The 18,312-nt window shown below is 47.2% G+C and overlaps 1 protein-coding gene across 1 annotated transcript in view; it reads left to right on the top strand.

Annotated features, from left to right (window-relative positions):
* Positions 1 to 1,078: 1,078 nt before the first annotated feature.
* The window catches only part of Ift43 (intraflagellar transport 43), a 39,358-nt gene continuing 22,124 nt past the window's right edge, over positions 1,079 to 18,312 (top strand). Inside the window, exons 1-3 of the mRNA XM_028771887.1 lie at positions 1,079 to 1,132; positions 3,282 to 3,374; positions 10,137 to 10,305. Of these exons, the coding sequence (XP_028627720.1) occupies positions 1,079 to 1,132; positions 3,282 to 3,374; positions 10,137 to 10,305 (316 nt within the window). The remainder of the gene's footprint in view (positions 1,133 to 3,281; positions 3,375 to 10,136; positions 10,306 to 18,312) is intronic.

Genomic DNA, 18,312 nt, shown 5'->3' with positions numbered 1-18,312 from the left:
AGACACAACCTGACTACCCCCTAGGCTGGGAATCCATGGGCTATCTCCTTCTGCAGGCCTAGGAGAATGGCTGACAACCATTCTGTGCTGGAAACCACTGCAGTAACATGTGTGTTACAAAGGCTGACTCAACGCCCCGGTCTGGAGTTCTTTTCCTCAAGCTATCTGTCTTGCTGATTAGAGGAGTCATTGCTCTCCACTTTGTGGAATTGTTCAGATTAAGTAAGAACCCCACTAATATACCTTCATTTCTATTTCTTTTGAAAAGGAGTCTCACTATGTTGTCAAAACTGGAGTCCAATTTCTAGGCATAAGTAATCCACTGGCTTCATCCTTCTAAGTAGCAAGCTGGGATTGTGGCCCCTCTCACCATGCTTGGCTATGTTTATAATTTCGAAAGTGATTAGTACTTGAGTGTTGGATACTTTAATCTGGCCTCTATATAAACGTTGTTTTCAAAGTCAGAGTTTCATGTCACCAAGCCCCACCTTTCAAATTCACTGTATAACTGAGGATGATACTGAACTAAAAATTTCCTGCTCTCTAACCTCCCAAGTGTTAGAATTACAGGTATGTATCACCGTGTGCGACTGCTTTCAATAAACTTCTTGAAGGCAGAAATCACATACACCGCTTTTTTGCAAGTCATTGTAAATTTTGTAAACCGTTTATTACATTAGTGCTCATCTGTCAAATGGAAATAACACCGCACATCTATCCTTGAACAGTAACTCTGAAGACCTTTGTACACTGTGAATATGAGGGCTCCGAATAATCACTGAGAGCGGCGCTTCGGCTCACAAACGATTTTAATCAGAGTTACAAATGTGGGCAGTCCCCGGGGCTAACACCTCCCTGGAGCAACTTTAGAGGATCTTGCTATCTGGAGATTTGTTTTGTTTTCTCCGAAGTCAGGCAAAGTTGGTGTAAGAAAGGTCTGGTTTCAACTGGAATGTGACACACAGGACCTAGGAACTGTGAGGCGGACTCTTTAAATACTGGGATGGAAGGGCGGGGTCGTTGTTAGGGACGCGACGGAGACGCCTGTTTCCAGGAAGTGACATCAGCAGCCGCGGCGATGGACGATTTACTGGACCTGGGCGAGGAGAGACGTCGCAGCTCGGCCACCTCCGTGAGGAGCTATGCTGGGGGCTGGGGTCCGGTTCGGCGGGTGGGACAAATGGCCCGGCTCTCTGAGAAGCCCGGAGTTGGGACAGACCCCGGCCCAACCGCCCGAGTGCGAATTCCACCTTAACGGAGGGTCTGCCCCCGCCCCGACCACGCCCGCTCCCGCCCTGGAGTTTTCTCCCGGGAAGTCTAGGCCCCGGAAGTTCTGAAGGAGGCTGGGAAGAGAGCTGGCTGGAGACGTCCTTTCCTCATGCTCTCTGTAATCTCTGCTCTCCCAGGATTGGAAATCAATACTCCAATTTATTATATGTGTGTGGGGAGTGGCAGGGGGTGTGAATAAATAGTAACAGAACTGTGGATGGGCCAGAATGCACCTAGCCTCGACCTCCATGCTAGTAGAATGGACGTGTTGCTGTGCGGGTGAAATGGGGTAATTCTTCCTGACCTTCGCTGTTGTTTCCTCCCAGCCTATGACCGGCGTTTAGCCTGTACATAATAGAACTTGATTAAAGACCTATAGCCAGTGTTTTCTTACTGTCACAGCCCCCACCAGGTCTCGATAGCCTTTAGAGACGGTTGAGATCACATTGGGCCACATGGCAATGCCTTGGTTTCTGATGTAAAATCTCAGGTGTTTTGAAGAGCCTTGGTACCATCTTATGCCCTCCAAGGTGCTAGAGAGGCACCTGTTGGAGGGAGATAAAAGGGGCAGAAACTAATTGGTTGAAGATAGAGCAGAGTTTTTTAAAAAGCTAAGGGCATTAGGCCACCAGGTCTTTCTGACACACAAACCTTTTTGGTACCCAGGATGTGAATTTAGTGACCTTTATCATTTTCTCCACACATATGTAGTGAGCCCTACTGTGTATCAGGGAGAAGGACAATAAAAAGACTACCCTTAAAATACGTGATCTCAGATTTTCTGTGTTGTCAAATAGTCTCAGACATCAACGGCTGTTAGAGAAGTCGCTTGTCAACAGCATTTACACTCAGGATCATTGATTTTAGTGTAACATAACTACTGTAGGATCAGATATTTGGACAAGCAAAAGAGGGTACCTTTCTAGAGAAGGAAATGAACTGTATTATCAGAAAGATTGCTCCCATCACCCTTGAAACTTGAAAAGACTGACATTGTAACTTGAAGGGTTGGTGATTGCAATTGGAAGCCCAGATTCCACTTTAGTGTTTTTTTTTTTAATGTGGGTCTCCTAAAAACCTCATCTGCCTTCTTAGAACACTTAGCACTGAGTTTTCAGTGGGGTGTCATGGGATGTGGGACAAACACAGGATTTTAATTCCAAAGAAGACTTTGTTACTTAATCACCTTTCTGGGCCTTGGTTTCCTTTTCTATAAAATGGCGTCGGTCTCAGTCTTTGTCCATACCGTCTTGAGACTGGAATACAGCCATGGTAATGAGACCTGAAGATACTCTGCTGATGCTACTTTTGTTTTGTCTTAAGTAAATGATCACACAGACACTCTTCAACGTGTGTGCCTCAGAGTTTTCTTTTGTTCTGCGGAATGTTGGAGACAGAGCCCCTACCCACTTGGAGGGCTGGGGGACACCTGCACATGTTTCATCTGTTGACTCAGAATCCTGAGGTGCTTGCTCTTAGTTTCCAAAGGCGCTGTCTCAGCATTCCTGTGGTGGGGCTCCCTGTAGATGCACATCTAGCCAGCAGAGCAAGAGGTGTCTGGATTACTCAACTGCCATAGAATTGAGGAATTCTCTCTTAAAGCCTGTTAGCTGTCTCAAGTCTAGGAATGTGGGAGCCTTTACCATCAGCTCTGAGCTAGATGGCTTGAGGTCTCTGTCCAGGCTAGCTGCATTTCTAACTGTGTGTCATGGACAGAATAGTGACTTGGCTTTTGCTGTTAACTATGGCTGTTGAAAATCTCATGATCAATAGCCTGTGTGTTTCCTATTTTACTAAGTAGAACTGACTTGGGTACTTTTTCATAAGGGTTTGGAGAATTCTCTATGAATATATCCATGTGATATATTTATATTGATTTGTGTGTGTGTGTGTGTGTGTGTGATTCCTGTTCTCTGCCGTGCTGTAAGACTCCAGTCCTGGCTCCCTGTATGTTATACCCACAGGGCCTCAAATGACACTGGATTAGCTGTACTCTCCGTCTCTCCTTTCAGGGGGCCAAGATGGGACGCCGAGCTCAACAGGAGTCCACTCAGCCTGAGAATTCCTTCAACAGCAAAAATTCTTCATTGACTCAGACTGCAGAGGTGAGTGTTACCGAGACAGGAAACAGGAAGTCATGGACAAATGCTCGTTAAGAATCAATGAAACCTTAATGAGCAGGGCTGTGGTATCCTATATTTGTTTGGAATGCCAGCCTTTCTATGTGTCTCGATTTGGAAGTTCCCTTTGAGGACATTTGTCCTACTGGGAACATCTTTCTTTTGAGACCATACTGGCTTCCAGACATTTTTTCTCATATTCATAGTGTACAATTTTTATTTTTATTTTAAAAACAGGGTCTCAAGTAGCCCAGGCTGGTGTGGAACTCACATGTAGCTGAGGATGACCCTGAATTACTGAATCTCCTTCCTCCAGTTCAGGAGAGCTTGCCCTGTGGTTGGCAGGTACTGGGATCAGGCTTAGGGCTTTGTGCATGCTGGGCAGACACTCCATCAATCTGAGTCCATCCCCAGCTCTGTAGAGCTTCTTATGCCATCTGAAGTGAAGCACTGGGAAGCTGTCAGGAAGGTGCACCTAAAAGTGGGAAAGGGTGGATCACACGGCTGGAGGTTTGCTGCAAGCAGCGACCACTGTCTCCTCCAGTTCCCAGCAGGAAGGGGCTTGGGCTGCTTCTGCCTTCTGCAAACTTTCCCAAGAGGCCTCGATCTTAGGGGAATGATCCAGCTTCTTTGTGAAGGGTGGGAAATCCATGAACAGAGCTGTTTACAATTGGGGTTCACTCAGCCCTCTTCCTCTGTGCAGTCTTTGCCTTTCCAGGGTCTCGCTGACCTCTGTAGGCCGTCTTCTTAGGGCTGCCGTCTCCTGCAGTACTCACCTTCCTTAGGGCAGGCCGAGTTATTTGCTGACTGTAGTCTTCCACGTCTCTCTGCTCCACTAGAAGTGAGTCACCAGACAGTAGGAAACCTAGCTTCTTGGCAGCTGTCTCACTCAACAGTTCACGGTGTCTGAGGAAGCAGGAGCTGAGAAGCCTGGCAGACCATGCAGGTGCACATAAAACAGACACGCTGTACTCACGGATCACATGAGTGGGCATCAGAAACGATGTCACGGTTTTCTTAAGCTCTTTATGTGGCCCTGTCCACATGTGTCTCATTTTCCCACTTGCTGTAGAGGCATGGGCATGAGGAGTTATAATTGTAACCTCAATGCCAGCACATAAAGTATGCCAGCTGACCCTTCCCTCAGCAGCAGGAAGACCCTCGGCCAGGAGGGTAGTGGGCCTGCAGGTCACATGACCACTGTAAAGGGATAACTGGTATCTTATCAGAGCTGGCTGATGCTGGCAGGGTACAGATCAGCACGGCCTGATCTTTTAAGATGCTGACAGTCTAGGGTGTGTGTGGGGTGTGTGTGTGTGTGTGTGTGTGTGTGTGTGTGTGTGTAATGCACAACTATTGCTGATTCTGGTTCTTAGCATTTTTTCTGAGAGGTCCCTTGGAAGCAGGGTGCGCAGCAGGATTCTGGAGTGCCACCCTCCCCTTCCTGTGTCAGCGGGGCTTGAAGCTGCCTGGGCAGCCTCTCATAGGACCAGATACTCACTGTGTTGTGTGAGACTTTTTGTTGTTTAATTCTAAAATTAGATCTAGGACTTGTGCCCATTTACACCCAGTTCTGAGCCCATTACTTGACATGTTTATTTTTATCTCCTCATTAGCTTTATTCAGTGGAGATATCCCTAAAAATATAAATGTGGTACCTGGGGACTGTCAGGCTGCTGTCACTTTAGAGTTCAGTAGGAATTAGTTTTGAATAAATAGTTATTTTAAAGTGAGGCGGTGGAGTTGGGACGGGGAAGAAGGAAGCAGGGAGACAGACACAGGGCTTGCCACTGGCTCTTCTAAGGGCTTGGATCTTAAATCCGCTAATCTCCGGAATCCTCCGTTTCGTCATTTGTCACATGGTGACCACGGCCGGTTAGATGAATGTGAGGATCAAGGGAGCTCTGTATTTAAGCGTTCTGGTAAACTAAAAGGCACTGTGGAAGCTCTCTTTCACTCAGCACATTAGGGGTGGATGAGTCTTTGCTCTCTGCTGGTCCTGTTGAAGGGGTGCAGTGGGTGGGCAGGCCCCTGTGGTGGCACACAAAGCCATCCAGGCCTTGGCTCCTTCTATCGTGGGTCCTGGGGATTGAACTCAGGACCCCAGGCCTGTACTGCAAGCACTTTATCTCCAGAGGCTTCGTGCTAAAGCTGCAGTCACATTGTACTTGATTTAAACACTTAAACTTAAAAAAAAAAAAAAGGTTAATACTTATAAAATTGAGAAACCTGACAGAAAAACTGGGATTTGGGGTTTCCCTGGGAAATCAGAAGTTCTTCCTGGTGAGACCAGTGAGCTGGCGTTTCTGTGTGGCAGTTGTTGGCCAGCGTACTGGTGCTGGCTTTTTACGGGTGACTAGGCCTGTCCAGTTCATTGCCATTTGTCTGCCTGTCTTTCTATTTGTAGTGCTGGGGATGGAACCCAGGCCTCTGCCTGTGTTAGACAAGTGCTTGACCACTAGCAATACCCCAGCTATTTCTTTTCTTTCTCTTTTTCCTTCCTTCCTCCCTCTCTTCCTCCCTCCCTCTGTCCCTCCCTCCCTTCCTTCCATAATAAAATGATCTCACTAACTTGCCCAGGTTGGCCTTGAACTTGCCGTCCTCTTGCTTTAGCCTCTGAGCAGCTAGAGTTACAGGCATGTGCTCCTGTTCCCAGCTTGTGTCTACTGCCGATAGTTTCTCCTCTTCTTCTTCCTCTCCCTCTTCCTCCTCCTCCTCATTTCTTCTTTGGTTTTATGCAATGGAGTTTCTCTGCATGGCCCTGGCTGTCTTGGAACTCACTCTGTAGCCCAGGCTGGCCTGAAACTCAGAGATCTGACTGCCTCTGCCTCCCGAGTGCTGGGATTAAAGGAGTGTACCACCACGCCTATCACGTCTTACTTTTTGTTTGCTGGCTTGTTTGTTTTTGAGAAAGTTTTGCTTTGAAGGTCAGGTTGGCCTCAAACTTCATGGCCTTTCTGTCTCAGTCTCTTGAGTACTAGGATTGCAGGCATGTGCCTCTGTGTCTGGCCACATCTTACTTTAATGCCCTAGCAGACTTTCTTGGTCTGCATGGTGCCCATTTCCTCCTGAGTTTTGAACTTGTGGTGTTTGGAGATGATTTCCAGACATCCCTTTGTGTCTGTTAGCCCTGAATTTGGCTACATGCAGCTGTGCTTTCCTCTGGCCTGACTTTTGAGGAGTTTGGTGGAGGACCAAGGGGAGGACCGAGGGATGTGCTCCTGGCACACTGTCCTGTATCATCCTGGTTTCCTGCTGTGCTGTGGGAAGCTTGTGGCTTTAGTTCTCAGGGTCTCCAGCTGATGATTGTTCAGGGGTTGGACCTGTGTTCTAGGCAGGAAGAGTTCTGGGCGTGTCCCCTGGATGTCCCCTTTCAATCAGGAAACAGTAGCCAGAGGACTTGGGGAGTATATGACTAGCTGCCTTTTATTGGTCAGCACACAGTTTTACAACTGTCCTAGCTTTCAAGAGAGCTTTATTTTTAATTAATTAATTTATTTATTTATTTATTTTGGTTTTTCGAGATAGGGTTTCTCTGTGTAGGTCTGGCTGTCCTGGAAACTTGATCTATAGACCTGGCTATCCTTGAACTCACAGAGATCCACCTGCCTCTGATTTCTGAGTGCTGAGATTAAAGGCATTCACCACCACCGTTCCCGAGGGCTTTTAATACAGTCAGAATGGGTCTTATAGCTACCACTCTGAGTCTTAGGGGAGCTTTTACCCAGGGCACTGGTGTTTCTTCGTGAGTGGGTATGAATGGCTGTGGAGTAGGCTATGAGCTAACCTGATGGTCTGCGAGCCAACTCAGCCAGTAAGATGCTTACCACAAGTATTAGTTACTCCACTGTTGTCATGATAAAACTTCATGACCAAAGCAACTTATGGAAGAAGGGTTTATCTTGGGCTTATGATTTCAGAGGAATATGAGTTTATTGCCATCATAGTGGAAAGCCTAGACAGGCAAGCATGGGGCTAGAGCAGCATCTGAGAGTTCACATTAAAAAAAATAAGTTTTGAGATTGTAATTACATCATTTCCTCCTCCTATTCTCTCCCCAGACCCTTCCACGTCTGCCCTGTGTCCTCCCCAGGGTCTCTCATCCCGAGGAGGCAGAAAGGGTCGGGGGGAGAGGACTTGAGTCTTTTGTAGCCTCAAGGCCCAGCCCTCCCCATGACACAGCTCCTGATTGTTCCCAAACATTCCACCAGCTGAGGACTGGGTATTCAAACAGAAGAGTCTGTGCTGGCCTTTCTCCTTCAGACCATCACACACGTGAGCACGAGGAGCCCTGTGTTAGATCCTCTGCACCCACAGAAAGGCCAGGCTCAGTGGTGTTGTAACACCAGCACTAGAAGGTGGAGACAGGAGGGTCAATTGATGAGCCAACCAGTGAGCTCCAGGTTCAGTGAGAGACCCTATGTCCAAAACTAAGGTGGAAAGCAGGTCAGAACTACCTGCCATCCACCAGTATAGAGACAGACACAGGCGCAGACAGACGGGGTGGGAGATGTTGATACAAAGTAACTTGATGTTAAAAATTAGAATTTTTTACCTGGGCATTGGTGGTATACCTGCATACCTTTAATCCCAGGATTTGGGAGGCAGAGGCAGGAAGATCTCAGAAAGTTTGAAGCCAGCCTGGTCTACAGAGTAAGATCCAAGGCAACCAGGGCTACACAGAGAAACCCTTCCCTTTTCCCCACCCCAAAATTAGAATTTTTAAATAGACTGGATAAGGAAGGGAAGAATTGTATTTTTGGCTAGCTCCCTTCCCCACATCCCCCTCCAGCTCCTTACCGTTGTGTGGGGCTCCGTGTGCCCTGTGTCCTGTGTGCTGTGTCCTGTGTGCTGTATCCTGTGTCCTGTGTGCCTGAGTGAGTTGCCCGGTGAACCCTCCCTCTGCTTGTCTTCTCTCTGCCATTTTGGTCACTATTCAGTGGCTTTCTCCCCATGGAGTACACGTGGCTCCACCCAAGTGTTGGAACCCAGGCCCACACCGAGAGAAGAAGAAAGGTCTTTTGGTTTGCCTGGTCATTCTTCTGATTTCAAAGAACACACAACTGCCTAATTTTCCTGAATTAACAGGAAGTTGAGCTCCTTTGTCATGTTACTGGTGTGGAGTGCATTGAGATTGTGCCATATTTTCTGTGTCAGTTTGTCTGTCTGACTCTGATGTATGGACTTGTTCACGTGAGCGTATGCATGCCAGAGGTTGATGTTAATTGGGTTTCTTCCTTGATCACTCTCCATCTTGTGTTTTGGGACATGGTCTCTTGCTGAACTCACACCCGGGATCTCATCAAGTCAGCTAGGCTTGCCTGGCCAGTCAGCCCCAGGCATAGGCGGGTCTGTCCTGACTTCCTCACCCTCCACCCCCTGAGGTTTACAGATGTGAGCCACACCACTGTATCTGATTTTTATGTGGGTTCTCTGCTGGGGATTGAACACAGGTCTTCATGTCTGTGTGGCAGGCACTTACTTTACCAAGCTAGCTGTTGCCACAGCCCCAGACTTGTGCCTGCTTTTTTTAGGTCTGTCGTGAAGATAAAATTGGGCAATGCAAGCGTAGTAGGTAATGAAGCATCTAGCAGTGGAATGTGGAACCCTGAGGAGGCTCAGGACCATCGTGGGGGTGGGGGGAGCGGGGAGGGAGAGAGAGAGAGACTGGTCACAGATCAGACTTGGATCAGGTGGGAAGTTAGTTCAGTTTGCAAATCAACTGAAATCAATTTCAGTTGTCAGAAATTTAAATTAGGAGAGGACTTTGCTGGAAGCCCTCTAATTCTACAGTGTGTTTGAGGAAAACCAGCAGTCTCTACCCAACAAGCCATTCTTCTGATTCAAATGATTCTTACGTAACTCCTTTGAGAAAAGCCCTGGGCCATCCAGTTATGTTACGCTCAGTTTGGGCAAAAGTAGTCTTCAGCAAAAAACAAAAAACAAAAAAACAAAAAAACAAAAACCAAGAAAACAAACAAACAAACAAAAAACCGTTGCAAGGCTGGTTTGGCCACGGATGTGTGTCTCTCCCATGCTTATATAAGGTGGCTTTTTTCTTTATTTTTGTAGATAGAGATCAGAGGCTCCGTGGAAACAGTTGCTACCTGTCTGCTAAGTCTGTGCAGCAACCTGTAAAGCCTCAAGGTACCTCTTGAAATAGGTGTCATCACCTCAGGACTTGAGAGGCTGATAACTCCTCCAGAGCCGTAGCTCATGCTGGTAGCCAGCTACTCCGAGCCCTCTCCTACCTGCCCTGCTGGCGGATGTGCAAGACCTCCCTGTGGAGAAGGGGCTTTAGGAGAGAGCAGAGAGGCCAGGGGTGGGGGAATTATCCTGGAGCCTTCCTCAGAGTCCTCCTTTGGTTCCCCCTTATTGGTCTAGCTGTGCGGAGCAGAGTTGGAATCCAGCTGTTCCTTTTCTGCCCCCACATGCCCTCGTTGTTTCTCCCGAGGACACAGAGCTCAAAGTTAGCCAGAATCTTGCCCAGGAATCCGAGAAATGCTGCTGGACTCATGTTCCCAAATTAGGCCAATTTCCTCATCCCCAGCCACCTCACCCGGCCAGCGCTCCCGTGGCTCTTTGCATGACGTCCCTCGCCCTCTGCCTGTTCCCTGACTGGCCTGCCAGCAGAGTAGTTATTTTCAGCCCAATAGGGTTATCTACTGACCCTTTTTGGTGACATTTTTCTCCTTTCTCACAAAAATAACTCTCATGATTGGTCACATTTTTCAGCCTTTTTCGTAGCCTCTTCTCCAATCGGCGGGTGGGCTGAAGGATGCCTCTGATAACGTCGCCAAACAGGGATGCAGGGAATTCGATTCGGAGCTGCTCACAAGGAATGCGTTCTCCACTCTTCATAGTTATGTCATGCTTCGGATGCCTGGGCTCCGGCTCTCCCTCTGGGTGGGCAGATGTACATCACTGACCCATCCCCAACTGAGCCTCGCTCTGTGTGGGCGGGAATGTCCTGTCAGGGGAAAGCTGATGATTTAGAATCAGCATCTCCATCCCCGGCTGCAGTGTTGGCTCAAAGCTTCTTGGATGCCGTGGGCCTGCCCACTGTCTTCTTGGCTTCATCCATGTGCCATGGAGCTTGGCGTTCACCAAGCTCTCTTCGATTCTCTTCCTCTTCTGTGTTTAGGCAGAAGTACACACCAGAGCTTAGTCCAGTGTGTCAGTAAGTTGTCTGTTGTCTTTATCTGTCTGATAAGGTGAGGATTGTTGTTTTGCCTCTGATCTCAGCTGTGCCATGTGCTATGTGTATCTGTACAAGTTACTTCACCACACTAAGCCTGCTTCCTCGCCTCCTGAGTGGTACTTATCTCACAGTGCCTCTGGGTTAACCGAGAGAAGGCACAGTGTCTGACACATGCAGCTACTAGTGACATTTTTCCGAGTCATGAGAATTGGAACCTGCTATCAATTTTTCGTAAATTTGCAGTTCTGGTCAAGAGTCAGAAGTGTTCATATTTCACAGAAGTAACTGATCTTTAGGGCAGCCTCCCCAAAAACAAATAAACAAAGCAAAGCAAAACAAAACAAAAGAGCATTTGGGTGGGAACTCTTTGGAGAGAGTCTGTCACTGGAGACCCATTTTGTCTCCTCTGTGAACATGCCTGCCCAAACTATTGGCCAGTTGTTTTCTAGTGCTTGTCTACCTTCCAAAGAATAATCCTCAGCTGTTGACACATCCTTTAGTAGTTCTGAGGGCATGAGGAGGAAATGAGGAGGGCAGGAGTGACCTTGGTGATTGGGGGTGGGGGGTGGGGGGGGAGCCTTAGATAAAAGTTACCATTCATTCATCCGCTGATGAAGTTTGTTTGGAAGCTTTCTTTGTGTGCCAGATCTTATATATTCATGGTCACCACTGTGTTCTAGAACCTTGGTCTGGGAGCCTACAGAGAAGTTGTGACAGGTGAAAGTAGAATGAGAGAGAAGGCCAGCTGTGAAGCTCTCAGTCTTAGGGGCACCTAGAAAGATTCCAGGAGGAAGCCCAGTTTGAGCTGAGATCCAGTTAACACCAGAAGAGAAAGGGAGATTTCTCATGGAAAGGGACAGGCATTCTGGAGGCAGGGACAGAGTGTGGCAGGTTCATTTGGCTTGTGCTGGGGGGTCACCAGTGCCCTTAGACTTTCTCTCATCCTTGTGTCACATGGTCTAGAAACCTCTGAGGTGGGCCCAAGAATCTCACCCTGCTGTAACTCTGAATTTGGTGTGGCTCCTCTAGGAACCAGTGCACTGCTGGCTCGTGTTCAGAGTCTTTTTTTGGTTGGTGAAGCTTTGCACGGTAATGATGCTTGTGTTGTAATGAGAACCAACTTGTGTTTAGTTGGGGATTCCAAAGCAGGATCCTTGGAAGCGTTGCCTCCAAATAGCATTCTGTGAGGCAAGCAGAGTGGAAGTAGGGAAATAGTGTGAGCCACTACAGTGTCACCTTGGTCCTGTGGGAGTAGCCTTGTAATGGTCCTTCCCCATCCTTCCATGTATGTGCCCAGGCTCCTGGGGCTCCGCTAGGGCTGTCCCCATACTGATGCACATTAGTTCACATTCAGAAGCCTTTGATGGGGCTGAAGGAGCAGTTCAAAATGTGCCTCACCCCGAGTTCCATGCTAGCACCTCAGAAAAAACATTTTTCCTTTAATAGACACCCATTGTTCTCAGAAGATTAAAAAAAAAATTCTAACTGTGTATTGTAGCTCATGCCTAAAATCCCAGTACTCAGGAGGCTGAGGCAGGGGAATTGCTTTAAGTTTGAGGTCAGCCTGATCTACATAGGGAGTTCCACACTAGTCAAGGCTACATAGTAAAACCCATTTGTGTGTGTGTGTGTGTGTAACCCTAACCCTAACCCTAACCCTAACCCTAACCCTAACCCTGTGTACGCACACACACACACATGCCCATGCACGCGTGCACACGTTACTCATACTTGACTGCCCAAGGTTGGTCTTTATGCAGCTCCAGCCTTCCCTCAGAGCTGTCACCTGTTACAGGGGAGCTGAGCTCTTCATTTTACTTCTGTGATTCTCTACCTACTCTTCCCTCCCCCAGATGCTGTCTTTCCATAGAACAAGTAATTAACCTTCCTCTTTGCATGTGTGCTCACATGCACAGGTAGATGTATGTGCCCACGCAGAGGCCTAAAGAAGGTGTCAAGTGTCTTCCTTATCTTTCTATGCCTTTTGCCCTTGTGATAAGGTCTCTCAGTGAACCTGAAGCTTATTTTGCTTAGGCTTGCTTGCCAGTGAGCTCCCAGGTCTGTCAGTCTCCGTTGCCAACACTAGGGCTATAGGGCTATAATCATATACCACCTGCCTGGCTTTTCTGAATACATGGGTGCTGGGGATCCAAACCCAGGCTCCCTTGTTTGCGCAGCAGGCAGTCTTACCTGCCGAGCTGTCTCCCTAGTGCTGTTCCCTACTCTTTGCTGGTCTTACTATTAATCATTCTTTGGGTTCAAGTTGAATATTGGCGCTTTAAAAAAGTGTTTCCCCGTGTAATCTGGTCTCTTCATCACATGTTTATAATGTTCTTTGACTTTTCCCCTCTCCCAGTGTATATCTAATTTGTGAAATTATTTAGGCCTGTTCTCCCACCAATGTAAACTCCAGATGTTTCTGCTATGCTTCCTCTGGCCTTGGAGCCAGTGCTTGCTAGTCTCTCTTGCTGGTTCTGGTTAAAGGAGCAGAGAAGAAGCATAGGAGGGCTCTGTGTTCTGTAGAGGTGTGCCTGTTTAAGGTCCTTGCTGGACGCCCAGGATGCTTTGCTGTGTGGTGCTTTAGCGTGCCAAGCTCTAGGCTGGTGTCATTAACATTCAAGTGGTGAGTGGAAGTTGTGTTCTCACGCTCAGAAGGGAAGAAGCCCCTTGGCAAGCTAAGGAACAGGCAGAAGCTGAGACAGACCCACGGTTAAAGAACACATAGGTAAGCCACAGTCTATAAGAAGTGGTTGTGTGAACAGAGAAGAGAGGGGAAAGCAGGGTATATACAAGCCAAGGTAAGCGAGAGTGTCAGAAAGGAGGAAGGAGTCGGCCGTGTGCCGTACCGCAAAGCGTCCAGGAAGGCAGTTTACTGGACCCAGCAATAGGGGCGTTCCTACAGATCCTGGGGAGTGGTCTGTCAGAGGCCTGTGTGTGCCTGGACAAAACCACACACTAAGTGAGTGCAGTGGGAGCTTGCTGGGAGAATCCAAATGATAAGCTGCCGTATCCCCGTTAGCATCTCTCTCAGTTCGTTTCTTCCCTTGTTTTCCTTCCATCTCCCCAGTTTCTCTCATTCTGGTACCCCTTTCTAGATTTTCTTTTAACCAGTGGTTATGGAGAATCTCTCATACTATCCCCCCCCCCCACCGTGTGTGTGCAAAACCACCACAATATTTTTAAATTTATTTATTTTGTGGGTGGGGACAGGGGCATGGGTGTCACAGCATGCATGTAGACATCAGAGGACAACTCGTGGGAGGCAGTTCTCTCCTTCTACCATATGGATCCTGGATCTCAAACTCAATCAAGTCTTCAGGCACTGTAGTGTCTCTAACTCACTGAGCCATTTTGCTGAGCCGTATGTGTATATAATATGTAAATATATGAATATATATGAAATATTTTAAAATATATTTCTAAGTAGAATTTTAACATTTAATATGTTCTTTCTAATACAGAAACTATTAAGCTAACACATTCTAGCTGAGAACCACACACTTAGACAGTGATGAGGATGTGGAGATTACAACAGAACCCAGATCACAGAGGCAGCGCAGCCTCCTGGGAGTTAGTAAAGGCCTCAGAAAGGAAGTGACTCTGGTCTGCACAGAAGTGAATGAATGGGAATCGCTGATGTGGGATGAGCAGAAGGCCACATGGAGAGCATATTTGAACACAGGCTAAGGTCTTAGCCTTTCTATTGCTATGATGAAACACCATGACAAAAAAGCAAGTTGGGGAGGAAAGGGTTTATTTGGCTTATACTTCTAGATCACTGTTCACCATCAAAGGAGTTCAGGACAGGAACTCCCAACAGGGCAGGGACCTGGAGGCAGGAGCTGAAGCAGAGGCCTTGGAGGGGTGCTGCTTCCTGACTTGGTTCCCATGGTTTGCTCAGCCTGCTTTCTTATAGAACCCAGGACCAGCAGTCCAGAGATGCCTCCTCCCACAATGGACTAGGTCCCCCTTGATCAATCACTGATTAAGAAAATGTTCTACAGACTTGCCTGCAGCCTGATCTTATGGAGGCATGTTCTCAATTAGTGTTTTCTTGTCTCAGACAACTCTAGCTTGTGTGTCAGGTGGACGTAAGATCAGCCAGCACATAGGCCTTATGCTCCATGGAGAAAAGCTGGGGCTTATTCTGTATGCCGTGGATCCACACAGAGGTGTGGAGTGGAGAAAGATGTTATTGACTTTTCTAGGAAGAGAAATCTGGCAGCCATATTGGAAAATAGTCTAGGATGGAGAGTGTGCTGGCAGGGAGCTGCACGGAGGCATTTGGAGCAGCCATAGGGGATGATGTGGCAGAGCCAAGGCCGAGTCCCCAAGCTTCAGGCTTCCCCAGGATGCTTTTGTGAGTTCTGGTGCCTGAATGCCACTCACATCATTAGCCGTAAACACACAAAACCAAACCTTCCTCCTTTGTACTTAAAGTCTTTCTTTCTTTCTTTCTTTCTTTCTTTCTTTCTTTCTTTCTTTCTTTTTCTTTCTTTCTTTCTTTCTTTCTTTCTTTCTTTCTTTTTTAATTTATCAGTGACATTACAGTTTGTGGTAATTAGATATTTCAGAGTGGATACAGAACAGTTCCAGGTTCTAACTGGAGTTTCAAAAGCAGCAAGGTCATTGTCACTTGAATCTCAGGAAGCGGTGAGGTTACAGGTGGCTTCAAATGAAACGGCTAGTGGAGAGGCAGGCGTGTCAATGTATTAGCTACTTTGTGTTGTTGTGATAAAACATTGACTAAAAGAACTTTGGGATGGAGAAGATCCGTTTCAACTTTACACTTCAAGGTCATAGTCCACCACTGAGGGAAGTCAGGGCAGGAGCCATAGAGGAACCCTGCTTACTGTCTCACTCTGGCTCATTTACCCAGTCATGCTCAGCCAACTTTTTTACATCACCTAGGCCCACCTACCTAGGAATGGTGCCGCCCACAGTGGGCAAAGCTGTTCTGCATCAGTCATCAATCAAGACACCCACAGACATGGCCACGGGCCAGTCTGATCCAAGCAATTCCTCAGCTGAGGTGTCCTCTTCCCAGGTGAGTCTAGGTTGTGTCAAGTTGACAATAAAAACTCAACCATTTTTAGTGACAAAGATGGAGAATAAAAGAGCTGTAATTATATTGAATAGTTCAAGCTCAGAAAACATGTTCTGTAATTGTTCAGAAAAGTCAGTCAGGGCCTAGAGGAGCTTGGGGAGTAAGCTCGAGGTATTTTTTTTAGTAGAATTTGATGGAGTTGTCCCTGCTTGAAAGAGCTGCAAGAGAAACAGGCTGTGGGGGAAAGCCAGGATTTAGGAGATGGAGAGGCTGTGTAGTGAGTGCAGATTATTAAGTCTGCTTAGGAACCATGAGATGCTGGCTGCGAGGCCTCCGTGAGCCCACTAGGCTGGGCCTCTTCTCACTGTATGCATGCCAGTAATTCCTGCGGAGCAGGCTGGTGGTAAGACACTCATTTAGAGATGGTGCTTTAGATGAGAAGGCTCCTGACTAAGGCTGATGTTGTCAGTGCCAGAGGAACATTTCTGGTCATATACTTTCACCGAGTATAATAGAGTCATGTCTCATCTTCCTTCTCCCATTGGCTTTTTGTGTGGAGCTTTTTATGTTAATTCTTACAGCAGCTGCTCTAGGAGGTAGGAAATGATTCCCTAACTGACATGCAGTTACATGGAGTTACAGCAGTGCACACAGTGTGGGGACCGTGCCTGCACGGTGAGTCCCTCTGTCCCCTTCCTTCTTGTGTGCTATCAACAGCATGCTCATTATGACCTCTGTAAAACATGCTGTTGTCTCAGCCTAGGTAGAGCATTAGGTTCCCTTTGATGACAGGGTTCCCATCAGCTATAGTTTCTCCTTAGCCTGGACACTCCCCTCACCTGGCGGTTCTTGTTTGCCAGGGACTGTTCTGCTTGATTTGTCTGAAAGTGTTTTCATTGCATCTTTACTCTTCAAAGATATTCCCTTTGTATGTAGAATTCTAGACCAAGTTTTTTCTTTTCTTCTTTTTCTGCAGAATTGGAAGTATCAGCCAGGCTTGGGGGGACAATTCTCCCAATCCCAACAACTTGGGAGGCAAAGACAGAAAGGTCAATGCAATTATGAGGCTAGCCTGATCTATGCAGTGAGTTTCAGGGTAGCCAGGGGTATATAGGGAGACCCTGTCTCAAAACAAGCTTGCTATTCTTTTGGCGGCTGGCCTCCATTGTAGATGGTGATGGTGGTTTTATATGTGAGTCTTTTCCTGTTCCCAGCAGGAAGGCGCAGAGGCAGGGGGATTGGTATTTCAGGGCTAGCCTTGGTCATGTTGAGAGCTTGTTCAGCATGTTGCGATGTTTAGTTTTTAGCACCTTGGCTGGGATGCTTCTTGATGTTATTTTCTGTATATTTATTGTGTTGAGATTTGCTGAATTTTTCACATCTGTAGATTTATGTTTTGGGTTTTACCAGATTGGAAATTCTTAGGCCAGTTTTTCCTCAGATAGCTTTTCTCATCCAAGTACTAACCAGGCCAACCCTGCTTAGCTTCCGAGATCGGAAGTGTTCATGGTGACATGGTCATACACCTAAACGGCTTTCCGTTCACATCTCTCTCCTTGCTCGTGGGAGAGGTTTGCCGTCCTCTCAGGTGAGTTGCACTCCCGTTTCCATGAAGCACTGTTAATTTAGTACCCTCTTGTAAACATCAAGCCTTGTCTGCTGATCTTCAAGATCATCTACCCTTCAGTTTATTCCCACTGCTGTTTTCGAGCTGCCGTCAAACCCATTAAACCACATTCATTCAGTTAGTTTGCATTTCAATACTAAATTGCTATTTGGCTTCCCACCCCCTCATATTTTTAAACACATAATTTCTGCTTTGCACCTAGATTTCCTATCTACTCGTTTTTTATGCCCGTCTTTTCCTTTACAGCCTTTAACATACTTACTTATTTTTAATGTGTCTCAGTTTTTCCCCCTAGATGTATGTGTGAGCATCATGGGTTTGCCTGGTGACCTCAGAGGTTAGAAGAGTAAGGAGGATCTCCTGGAACTGGAGTTTATGGGTCATTGTGAGCTACCATGTGGGTGCTGGGCACTGACCTGGGTCCTCTCCAAGAGCAGTATATGCTCTTAACCTCTGAGCCATCTTTCCAGCCCCCTGAACATATTTATACTTGTTTCTTTAGCACCACTGACTGTTAGTTCCACCGTCTGGTTCATGGGAGGGCAGTGTTTCCCTAGCCTTTACATTTCCGCTGTGGGTCATGCATCTCTTTGCCTCACATGCCCAGTGGATTTTGTTACGAAATCCACCTGAAACTTTGTTTCAGCAGATAGGTAGCCGTGTCACTCGGCTTGTATAGCACTCTGAAAAGTTCATCTAAAAAGTCTCAAGAGTTGGAGAGATCGGTGGTGTGCTGTTCTAATGGCAGGAAGCTTTCCTACAGAGCCTTGTGCTAAGTTGATCACCTGAGTGAGAGATACACTCCACCATGCCTTTGTGACAGTTCATTGTCACCTGGGAGCAATGGGTGCTTTCAGCCCATGTCGTTTGAGAAAGAATGGGAAGGGGCTGGAGAGGTGGGTCAGTGGTTTAGTCCTCTGTTAGATTCTGTCAGGCAGTTCAGAATCACCTGCAATTTTAGCCCAGAGATCCAGCACCTTCTTCTGGTGTGCAATACACATTCTCTCTCTCTCTCTCTCTCTCTCTCTCTCTCTCTCTCTCTCTCTCT

This window comes from Grammomys surdaster, unplaced genomic scaffold, assembly GCF_004785775.1.
Source record: "Grammomys surdaster isolate TR1022 unplaced genomic scaffold, NIH_TR_1.0 210, whole genome shotgun sequence".
NCBI classification, from domain to species: domain Eukaryota; kingdom Metazoa; phylum Chordata; class Mammalia; order Rodentia; family Muridae; genus Grammomys; species Grammomys surdaster.
This window is presented reverse-complemented; position numbering and strand designations above follow the sequence as displayed.